Source organism: Atta colombica, unplaced genomic scaffold, assembly GCF_001594045.1.
Source record: "Atta colombica isolate Treedump-2 unplaced genomic scaffold, Acol1.0 scaffold163, whole genome shotgun sequence".
Classification (NCBI taxonomy): domain Eukaryota; kingdom Metazoa; phylum Arthropoda; class Insecta; order Hymenoptera; family Formicidae; genus Atta; species Atta colombica.
Genome location: NW_017259254.1, coordinates 1,593,644 through 1,606,017, shown reverse-complemented (window position 1 = coordinate 1,606,017; position 12,374 = coordinate 1,593,644). Strand labels below are relative to the sequence as shown.

Genomic DNA, 12,374 nt, shown 5'->3' with positions numbered 1-12,374 from the left:
TATATATATATGTATATATATATAAAACTGTATATGTATAAAAATACAACGACTTTATTACACAACAAGACTTAAAACTAAAAAAAGAGTTGTAGTTTAAATTATCCAATCTCCTTTAGCCGCAACTCTCAACCTTATATTCGCCTCTCAACCTTATACTCGCATGCAATGGAGAGTGCATTTTCATCCGCCCTTTCACCTTTCCGCTGTACATCGTTCGGTTGCGTAAATCAAAATTCGATCGAGTAAAAAAGAAACGATAATAAGCTCCGCACGCGTGGAATATTGTAGCGTGTACCGTTCGCAGGCAATCTTAGGAGAACGTGGCTGGTTTAATTTTCCAGGAAGTCGAGTTTCACTCATATATCGTTTATTATGACGATCGAATGTACGCATGCAGAAAACCGGTTACCAGGTGCAGCATTGCCCTTATTGATGAAGATGTATTCTAAAACGTCGTTCCTTCTCTTCACTCCATTTCCTCTTCCTCGCTATTTCCGCGCCACATATCCGTTCGCATCCATTCGTTTTTCGCTCTCCTCTTTTTCTCGGTCTACCGGTCTACCGGTTGTCACTCTTTAATGTCATTTGATTCGCAAAGAATGCCACACTCACGTAGCACATCGCGGACGCTGTCGGCACATCGTTGTATCGCCGTCTTTTCCTGATCGTTCAGCTTCTGTCGCACCGTGGTGTACACACCTTCCCGACCGAGAACACAGGGTACCGACATGTACACGTCTTTATCGGTCCCATGAACACAACTCTGTGAACAGAGATTCCTCGATTTTGTTTTTCCCATCGTGTTAATCGACACATATGCGAATAAATATACCTGAGAACGCTTTTTTTTAAGGTACAAAAATAAATACTTTACTTGCGAATGAAAAAATTATCATTATCTTATAACTATTATATGCAATTCTTTTCTTTCATATTCAATTCCTAATTAATTATCCTGTAATCTATGCTTCAACCAATTAGTTCCAGAAAAACTATAATATTGAATTTTTATACAACTCCAATGTGTCTTAGAATTAAATTAATGCGTTTAATTTTAGAGTAATATTAGCAATAAGCTATTAAAATCTATCTAAATTCACTCAATAATTTTACTAAATGTGTTAATCTTGATTATATCTCTCACTTGTATATACGTCGACACTGGCAATACGACTTTAGTATTCCTGACGATGGCATCGACGATCTCAGCAGTGCAGAAGCCGAGAGCCCAGCAGTTCGGTCCTCTTTCACCCTTCTTCCGATTAAGCACCGTGTCGCTGTAAACACAACGCGTAGATTTTATTACTTCCTTAAATTTTCTGAAGAATATTCAGTGATCTTAACCACTGACATTTTATTTACAGCTTCGGAAATGTCACGCCACTTCTCGGGATCATCCGCCTCTCCCATTTGAGGGTTTATGTCTCGTATCTTCGTGCCCGCCACGTGAACGCTCGACCATATGGAAACTGTGAAACGATGTTGAAGAAAAAAAGATATCGCTAACTGTTAGGTTGTTTACAATATAACTATAATATGTATAATACTTTTCAGTATGGATAATATCTATGTAAAAATGTCATTGTCTGTGTATTTATGACGTTTAGAAATACTTCAATAGATACAATTATTAATGTAAAATAGTATCTAGTAAAATCTTATCACTAACTACTACTAACAAATGTACAACAAATGTAACTGCTATAACATAAATACATTTTATATCTATATCTATATTATATTCAGTACTTGCTAGAATTACATCGCGAATCTATGTAAAATTAATCAGGATCAATCAAATACCAGATGTGTCGCCCTGTGCACCGATACTCATGCAATTGATTGACGTTCGCGCCAGTCCCAATTTTCGACTCAGTAAATCCTGAAACCTGCAGCTATCAAGCAGAGTTCCCGTGCCAAGTACTCTGCTTGAAGGAAATTTGGACAACTTCCAGGTGACGTACGACATCACGTCGATCGGTTGAGACGCAACTAATAACACCGCCTTACAAGCCAACTTTGCAATTGTAGGAATGATTTTCTTGAATATCTCGATGTTGTGTTTGATATTGATCTCCTCTTCAAGTTTCTTTTCACAAACCGCAATTACTACTACCGCCGAATCTTTTACCTTGTAGATATCTAAAATACAATCAATTATTGATCATAGATCTGATCGTGGAATGGTGATTTCTAGATATGTGTGTATTTTAATATTTTAGCCACATTTTCCTGAAAGAGTTAAGGTATAAATCGTTTTGAATCTCTAGAGAAGACACCAATTCACGCGAAAGAAGCCGTAACGGGAAATAGCTTCGTTAAGAATCAGATACGCCTTTCCGGAGAATCTCTCGTCGGAGAACGACGTCTTTATTCAAGCGCGCAATCATCAGCTCTTCGGAAGTGCGTGGAATACAAAACGATGAGAGTGGATAAGAAATTTTCTCCCCTTTCGAGAAAGAATCACCATTGGAAGAGATGCGCTGATAATGACAGCGAGGAAGACAATCCGGCATGGTCGGAAAAATAAAAAGTACAGATCCGAGGCAACACCTTCACAAAATGCTTGTAGTAACACGCAGCGATATCGCAACTATACGGAAGATACATTTACAACGGAGAAAGATGTTGTTACAGATAAGTTGGCAAGCCCGTAAAAAAGTCGTCCCACTTGTTCCAGTAATTGCTACCTCGCACGAGACAAGATCAGAAGAATCATTCCGCTATCCTTTATAAAGGTATAAATACGGATGCTACGTGTACGCAATGCCGAGAAAAGTTGAACAAACCGAAATCATTTCTAAGATCAAACGTAGTGCAACTCGATGAGACCCACGAGATCAAACCCGATCGTACTACACACTTTCCGTTACTGTCCTGGATTCCCACAAAGAATACAATGCTTTTATAACCAGCCGCTCATCGGACGGGGTAACCGCGCATCGTACGCACGCTGGAAGCAGAAACAGAAAGCCGTGTCGTGGAGCCGATCACGGTCGAGATAAATAAGAGTGGACGAGATTTACGAGAGTGTCCGTGAAAAGCTCGAGGGAAACGTTCGTCCAGTTCACCAGCGTATAAGCGACCGGCGATGTAGATGAGAGTAGAGATTAAAGGACAGGTCCGAGGGAATTCTGGCCTCCAAAACTTGCTGCTAACTCAAAACCCACCTATGCGAGAACGTTATTTCTGAATCGCTGCACGTTGACAGAGATCCCTTGACGCGGACAGCCTAACGGATCGTTGATTTGAAATGGGTGTTGATCGGAACCAATCGTGACACTGCAGGACGCTCGGCGGATTCATCAGTCTGGACGTATCAATCTAAAATTTCTGGAATCTGCTGCCTCGCACCTAACGCGCGAAAGACCTACATCGTCCATGGACATTCACAATTCGTTGATTCTGTGATTAGAGCACGATGACGAGATCTAAAGTGTTAACTATGACAACAACTCTAACACTAGCTTTATCTGACACAGATAATGTGATGAGACGTTTTGTGTAAGGATGATATATAGTCAGAAGCAATGGAAAGAAAGAAGAGTTGGATAGATGTAGGTATTGTATAACTGATATAATTTTTTATTTATTGCTGTTATATAATATGTGAATATGTATCTTTAGTACGAAAAATACCTGATGTGCCAACTACCAGAGGGCATCCTAGAAAAATACTAGCGTGCTGAATGTCCTCGGCTTCAGCAGAAGCTTTGTCTGAATTTTGATCGATCAAACAGACTTCACTCGCTATCCGCTGAAAAGATTATGTAAAAACAATTAATCAAAGCTTATGATTTATCCCAGGATTTCCGTACAAACTTTAACAAATTTACGTTTTATGACTTGAAATAAAAACAAATATGTAAACAGAGGTCCTAAAATACTTTAAAAAATTTTCATATATACATGAAGATTTCTTCTACTCTCGCAAAAAAGGTGATAAATTCAAAATTATATTGATTCAAACTTGTATTTACATGGACGGATATTATTTTAAAATATAAATTTGTTTTTCTAAAAAGTAAAATTATTTTTTATATTTTTCATTTCATATTTTTGTTATAACTTTTTAATAAAACATTTTAGAATTTATGTTTATATAGCATTTTTTTTTATTTCAGCTTATATTTATTTCAGAATACTGTTAGATTTTGTACGAAAAATTCTAAAATACTCTGCATATAATAGATCTATATATGTTATATACAGACTCTCATCAAAATTGCGATAGCACAAGCCATTCCAACTTTTCTTGCACCCACGATCGAAATTTTGATAGAATGCGGATAGGCATCGCACGGATCCAACTGTGTCGTTATTAAAGCATTTTTCGTAGTGGTTATCGTGAGCGGAGTTTTATCAGCCTATTAAACATACGTTGTTCTATGTCATAACTATGCCTACTTGATAATCTATATTTTATATCGGTAGAAATATCTCTACTGTCATAAGCAAGCATCATTTCTCTTTCTAGATTTGAATTTATTTAGTTGACGAGACACAAAAGAGTATTATCCCCGTCTTACATCATCGCATTCGGTTTCATCTGGCACTTTGCTGTCGGCATTGCTGTCCCTTAGGATATCATTCTTTTTAGATGTGTCAGATCCTTCGTCAGCCATGCTCCAATCGTTGCTGTTAGATTACCGAGCAGCTGCATGAGCAGTACATTTAATGAGAACACGATTCCGTCGTGTGTGTACTTTAGTAACTATGTACGTAATCACCCTGTTCGTTCGAGACGTATTAACGTTTTAGATGTATCAACCGTGTTGTTTCATCATCCTTATTACCTCAATCGCGTGACTTCCTTTTCCTTGTGTTATTAACTTCGATCGACGCGGTGGTCGCAACTTCTCACTGGAGCTTATAAATGAATAGCGATCGAGTCGGTGCTCACGCTTATGCAGATCCGGATCGACCTACGCAGAAACGAGTCATCGGTTTTTGAGGTGAATCGGGTATATCGCCGTTATGAGGAAGAGAAAACGTCCGCGAAGAAGAGGTAACCGCTCGCGAGAAGATTCCGATTGGAAGAATAACGGTGGAACTTATCCGCGCACTTTGCTGTAAATTAACTGCAGGTAGTCGTAGAAATGCAAGTAACTCTTCGTACCACCCGTCGCGTCGGTGTTCCATCGATACGCTCCCGCGCACATATACTCTCAAACATCTCATGCACGTGCATGGTTGCATATAATATGCGTATACACGCGTAAAATACTCTGCTATGCCGAGACCTATTAGTTGATCATAGCGAACGAATATGATTTTAATAATTGTTCCGAATGAAATAATTAACCCCTATGGCATACCTACATGATAAATCACACGAGGCTTTCTCGATCGTTTTCACACGAAGGATTTCTATTTAAATCCTGAAAACAGATTTTTCCTTAAAATAAAATACTGTCGACTACGACGAAACTTTAACAGCTAATAATGATGCAAAAGTTCTGCGTAATATATTTTATATGTCTAATACATTATACGCCCTCTTAATATTGAGCGTGAAAATAATCGAAGAATTTTATTTATCTTTTCATCTTCAATTTACATCAGCATTTGATAACGTAGTAATTATGCCCGATGAAAATTTATGTAAAGAAAAATTCAAACGTGGCGAAGTCTCATCCAAGTTTCAAGAGAAAAAAATCGTCTAATTTATCATATATGTTCAAATAAGTGGACAGGAGATTATTAACGTCACCTTGTTATATTATTTTCGAGACAGGCCTAAAGACTCCGGGCAAATCATAACAAAAAAAAAAAAAGAAAAAGCATGCTATATATTCTTCCAAATGTACGCGTTGAAAGTAACTCTTTGCGCCTCCGATATAATACTCGAGCGACAATCTTAACCATCTGAAAAGGGACCAGTTAAAAAAAGTAAAACTTTTCCATTTGGTGCCCGTAGATAAATCATACCTACTGCATTTAGGAGTAGCGGGCGAGGCGTTCCCGGTAGTTTGGGCATCGCGAAGTTTTAACACACATTCGAAGATGGATCTGCCTCTCGAGAGAGGTCTCGTTTTTCACGCGTGGTCCATACGACTGGTCCGATCCCGTGCTCACGGACACATTCAATTTTAGCGTTAATAATTGCTGGGAAAAATGACGATCTTAAACGTGGCCATTCATCAGAGCCGATCGATATTGCGAATGCGCCTTAACGACGGAGAGATACCATCGGCCGTCCCGCTACAAAGTTATTGAATCGCGTCAAATAATATACGAGCCAATAATGTATGAATAGTCCTGCAATTATGGCCCGCCGATCGTATCTAAGGGCATGTTGTAATTTAGTAATCGTTCATTCTCACTGCGCCGGATGGAGAATCGACGAATATATCGATGGATATCGATTGCGAGTATGCGATTTTTTCTATAATTCCAAAATTTAGGAAAAGTAATTGCTATATAATTCGCACAATTCAATAAAGTAAGTTCTCCACGATTACTCGCTACATCATCTAATTCTTTCGCAGCGGCTCGCAGGTTGTTGTAGGTTTGTAATAGGATAATATGTTTTCTATCTTTTTAATGACCCCGTGACACTTGTAACCATTCATAATGCCAGTTAAAATCGGTATCTACCAATTAAACGATTTCCTAATAACATCCACGCCGGATCGGGAAGATGGTAGGATCGGAGGTGAGGAAGTAATTTCGAATCTGACATTTATAGTTAAGCGCTGTGAGTGGGAACGAAGCGCTCTGCTTGCAGATAATTAATTCTCTACCTTAATTAATCATACTATATGAATTTTATCGAACTTCGAGGTGAAGAAACGCGATACGAATTGATATAATATCGTAGGAATCTATGATATCATAAGTTTGCCGACCAATGCCAACATATGTTGCTAATTCTCGCATTTCAAATTGTTATTGTAATTCTGCAATACTCTAAAATGTATTGATGCGAAAGAGATCCCCGTACGAAGACACGAATCGATCGCGATAAAGGCATGATTCGACGATAACAATGTCTCGTAAGGTAAGATTTAGTCGAATGGATGGTGCAAACGAGTCCCCGTTTACCGCGGAGATAATCCTCGAAGGTTGATCGTAAGCAACCGATCTTCTGGTATCCAGACCCAGTCAACCGATCCAGACACCGGCTTGCGCATGCCTTCGATGCACAATGGTAGTATTGCAGCTGATACAAGTATGTTCGCCGTGCAACCGGAATTTTAATTGGCTATTTGTTTGTCCGCTACACTTCGCAGAGCTGCTATTGTCCGCCCTGCCGCAGGAGAACGACCATCACCTCTCCTCTCTCTTTCCTTACCTCGTCCCTTCTTCCACACCCTTTCCATTGCTCGTGGTCGTCGCTTCATCGCCCAGTATTAATCTACTTTTAAGAAAGGAAGCATTTCACGCACATACATACACATGCTATCACGAGATCACTTCTTTAATGCGTTAGAATTGTTTGATTTAATCCTTGAAATTGGAAATCTTTTCTCCCAGCACAAACCAGTATAAAAAAAAGATTAGAAATTAATTAAATTTTTTCAAATCAAATACATTACTAAGTTTTATATGTTATATAATTTCGTTGTTTACAAAACAATCTGGCAAGTATATATAATTTTTATATAACATTATTGATCAATATATTAATAAATACTACCTCATTTTAATACGATATATACACATCATATATGTATGTATATATTTATTAAACCAATTAATGATATCGTATAAAAAATGAACATTTCATTATTTTCAAAATACAGTTCTTATCTAAATGCATTATTTAATATAATTCCTTATCTCTTCACATTCTTACAAATTTCCGACTCTTACGCCTTTTATGCTTATTTCATAATTTTAATTCTATTATATTAAAATATATTATATTAAAATATATTATGAAATCATTCTCGATTGATATGTTTGTATATTTCTATGCTATATTGATCATTTTGATGACATTGCTTCAATTTTTTAATTTTTCTGAATGTGAGAAAAATAAGTCAGAAGCTGCAGACTGTCACTCCATTTAATCAACAGTACAAAAACAATGTAATTCAACTGTTGAAAAGTGTAGAATTCCTAAAAGTGAAGCAAGAAGGGCTTACGAAATATAGCACTTTTTATGTACGCTCCATGAAAGTTAAAACTTTTATTCCAATTAAAATGCTATCTTTACTGTAGACAGAGACCCGAGCTCAAGATAAAGAAACTGAATAACCCAACATTAAAGAAGGATACATATTGCGCGAGAGATCATGCCATTGGTACTCTCGGAAACAAAGATCACGAACATAAAATCGGCAGCCCAAGAAACATATTTATTGATTTTTTTGTGCATTGATTAATCGTAATGTTATTTATAAGATTTCGAGATTCATTTTCGCCACAGTAATTATGGACCATTTGAATGGGCGCGAGGGGGTTTTCCTTTTTGGAGATGTGCGTGTGTTCCAGCGTAATCTCATCAATGATCACGTACGATATTAAAAATTTGCCAGCTCTCGGCTTTCAATCGAATGCCGGAGATCTCAGAGCACGGTCGTAGGAGGTCGGGACTTACGTTACGTACCCGGCTACGTACATACGACCCTCGTGGCTCGCTGAAATATCGCACGGACGCCGGTTCATTTCGATATTCTTGGCCCTGGGGCCCCGATGAGGAGAACTCTTCTCTGAATCGGGGCGGCGGAGGAGGGCCCACAAGAGACCTCTCGTTTTATTACATTGCATCGGGAAGAGGCGAGGCTGACGCGCAATTGTTTATGCCCATGTCCCGCCCTATCGGACGCATCGGACACATTCGAACATACCTACCACGTATACGCCGAGTCTGCTGCGCAATAGTGATGGTGAACGGACGTGGTGCGCGCGAACTGTGTGTACCCTCTCGTTCGCAACTCTACTGCACTCCTCTCCGTATTCCTCCTCTTTGTTTCTTCGTTCGGGCTACGATTATTAATGGCCAGACCGAGGTCCGATACCCCGAAGTGTCAGTCTCATGACAATGACGAAGCTCACACCTCGAGTCCACCCTCCCTGTCTTCTTCCTTCCTCTCTTCTCTCTTCGTCTGATGTGACGAGTAGTGTGCGTTATCGCGTGATTTCGATTGATGCCATGCAATGAAAATGATGCGCTTTGCAACGCACCAAACACTCGAGATCGCACAATCAGCTTTTCGTACATCATTGTTAGTTTGTTATTTGTTTCACAATTTTAATAATAATAATCATTTTATATTATATACATATTATATATACATATGATAATGAAATATTCTTTTTTAATTTTAAGTTTGCATTAAAATGGTTGCTTCTTACTAAATTAAACTCTATGTAAAATTGTTAAATATAATTAGAAAATTGTATTCACAAAAATATTTATACCTGTTCACTCTTTTCAGGTAAAGACGAATATAGAGAAAAGAAAGAATAAAATACATGCCTTATTATAGCTTAGGCAAACACTCAGAAGAGAGAATGCAAAAAAGGAATGGTGCGAGGATCAGCTGGCAGATGTTCTCAAATGATATCTGTATGAGCGAGTAGAGTATTTTGAATGACATCAATGGTAGCAGGTGCTGGCTATCAGATTGTCGAACGATCTGATTTAAAGCGGATATATAGAGAACAAAACTGCTTTATTTTCTCTTCAAACAAGCGAACTTAATTTCACATCGAGCTACATTCCTAGAACCTCCCAAGATACGCATCAGGTGAAAGGAAGTGTACCGCAAAATTAGGTTCTTATGCATTGATTTCATTTAATTAAACACGAAATAACACCGAATGTAAAAATTGCTCAGAGACACGAAGCAATCAATTCAACTTTTGTAAAGAAAAAAAAATGCACATCAAATCTGCAGCCTCCGTGCGTTTAGCAATAATTAACCGAAATTCGGCAGTACGCGGATAGAAGCCCGAAAGAGAAGATGAGGAGAGAAGGTAAAAAGATAGTTGGAAGTGATGTCGAGAGACACGGGCGACAAAATGGCGTGGACGGAATCGGGAGACTCACTCGGGAAGTGATAAAATCGCACAAGCAGGGAACGCTGCGCTATCTCAGCATTCGTCGCAGCGCGACTTAGCAACCTGTCTCTCCTTTGCTCTGAGCAGAATATCGTCCGCTTTCTCTGTCCCGGGTGGGTCCATTTCTCTAGGTCGTTTTCTGTCTCGGTACCGATTGCTGAATTTATTTGGAGGAGAGAGAGAGAGAGAGAGAGAGAGAGAGAGAGAGAGAGAGAGAGAGAGAGAGAGAGAAAGAGAGAAAATTAATACTCGCCAAGTACGTGCGGTCATAAAGCTTCCCCGCGACGCGGTAATTATGTAGGGCCGCGTGCATTATGCACCCTCGTCCGCGCATTGCACCAAGCGTTTCGTTGTGGCGAAGCCGCCGTCTGTTTTACGAGCTCCTGCTTATAATAACAAGGCACCACTGTATGATGACACATTAAAAACTGCGTCCGCACCCTCGTAAGTCAAGGCCACACTGGCTTCGCGGAACAAACCGCCTCTCTTTGCACGCAGTAGCGTGGGTTTGGTTGACCCACTTTGATCTCTCGTATCGTGTCTTTCCGATCTGACGTTTCTGAGATGCTTCGGGACATGTCGTCAAGCTGATGTAGAAAAAAGATTGTATTGCGTTGACAACCGTGACAACCATATCATAAAACATATGATATAACATATGATATAATATTTGGTTTAATTAAGCGTTTTATATCGAAATATCAACAATTAAATTTTATATTACAATATCAATAAGAAATAATTAAAAAGTTATAAAAAAATGTATTATATAGATATAAATTTATATGTGTGAAATGTCTTTTATCAAAAGACATTTAATAATTGCCTATAAAAGATTGTCTGTAGCAATGATGTATTAAATAGGAAATTTGAAATTAGGCTTGATAATATTTTATAATGATCTATCGCCTGATGTTGGCGTGTCCGAAGGGTTTAAATCGTGATTAGGATATGGATGTGGTGAGGGTTGTAACGGTGTGTGACTTCCTGGCCACTGTTACTAGCCACGTTGAATCACCGTGGAAATGTTTCTTTGTGGACATAGACGAATTGCTTCGGCTCTTCGGTAACGAGGCAACGGCACGCCAACCGTTTTGTAATGTTCGTATGTTAATGACTAAGTATGAATCTCGTTACAGAGTGTGCCTATGCTGATATAAACCATAATGCATCAGAGAACCGATACTTCTCGGAGCGCATTTCGCCTAAGGATACTTCATGAAGACGTTAACGCGGCAGGAATTTGGCGTACATGCCCTTGCATATGAATATGCTTACATCTTTGAAGTACGTTCAAGAGCACGAAATTTGAAGTTGCTATTTTCACTACTGTACTTGACGCGAACAAAGCGAAAACAAATTAAAAGTCCTTCATACTGAGAGAAAAGCATTCGTGATTATAATTACATCGTAAAATAATTATAATTAGGAGGTTCCATTTCTATAGTTATTGTTACAATGTTAGTAATAATAATAATTTATTTATATTAAAAAATAGTTTATTTATATTAAGAAATATAATTGACATCAAAAATGATTATAAATTATAATTTAATTATGGTAATCCTTTTGTTTCTTTTAGTAAATAAAATTATTATAGATTAAAATGAAAGTTACATTATTAAACTATTTAATGATTTTATACATTATATTAGATTCCCAACATTATTTAGAAAATAAAAAATTAATATACGTAATATATGTATACAAGATTGCTTTTTATTATATTATGAGCAAATAAAATATCCTGCCCATCGTCGCTTTGTTTGTTCTCGCACACAATTAGCCCATCTGTACGAACAATTCCGGACATTTTTATTCCCGTCCATAAGAAGCCCAACGTTTCATTTTGCAATTTGCCTGCGTCGCGCTCAACTATTCCCTAAGCCACTTTGCATTTATATGAGCACATCGTCCTCCCTCAGCGCGAATACGTTCGTGCGACGAGACATATATATGGAGGACTGAGTGCACATTTACTTAGCCAGTAGAAGAGAGAAGAAGAAAAGGAATGAATGAACGGAAGAGAATACGACGGAAGGAAAGAACACGCCGCATGTGCCGCGCCGGGTGTAACGCAACGGCGACGCGAGCTGGGTGCAATGCGGTCATAGAAAGTCCTAAGTCCAGCATTCGCAGGGTAAAGAGAGATGGAGAGAAAGAGCAGACGGAAGAGTTCGAGGGAACCGAGGTAAAAGGATGGCGGCGTGCCGACAAGAAAGCGAGACCGCGAGAGAACCTGGAGTAGATGAATTATGTTAAACGCCTGTTTAAATACATGTACGCCTAGGGATACACACAGTGCGCGCGAGTCAAGAAGGCACCGCGCACCATTCGTCTTCTCGATTTATATTAAA

The 12,374-nt window shown here is 38.6% G+C and overlaps 1 protein-coding gene across 1 annotated transcript; it reads right to left on the bottom strand.

Moving 5' to 3' along the window:
* Nucleotides 1–209: 209 nt before the first annotated feature.
* LOC108686003 (L-lactate dehydrogenase-like) lies at nucleotides 210–4,725 on the bottom strand. The gene is made up of 7 exons (XM_018191034.1): nucleotides 4,533–4,725; nucleotides 4,218–4,370; nucleotides 3,643–3,760; nucleotides 1,807–2,145; nucleotides 1,355–1,472; nucleotides 1,148–1,280; nucleotides 210–766 (listed from the first exon to the last, which is right to left on the bottom strand). Exons 1-7 carry the CDS (start codon nucleotides 4,626–4,628, stop codon nucleotides 572–574), a joined length of 1,152 nt encoding a protein of 383 aa, XP_018046523.1. The 5' UTR covers nucleotides 4,629–4,725; the 3' UTR covers nucleotides 210–571.
* Nucleotides 4,726–12,374: the final 7,649 nt, after the last annotated feature.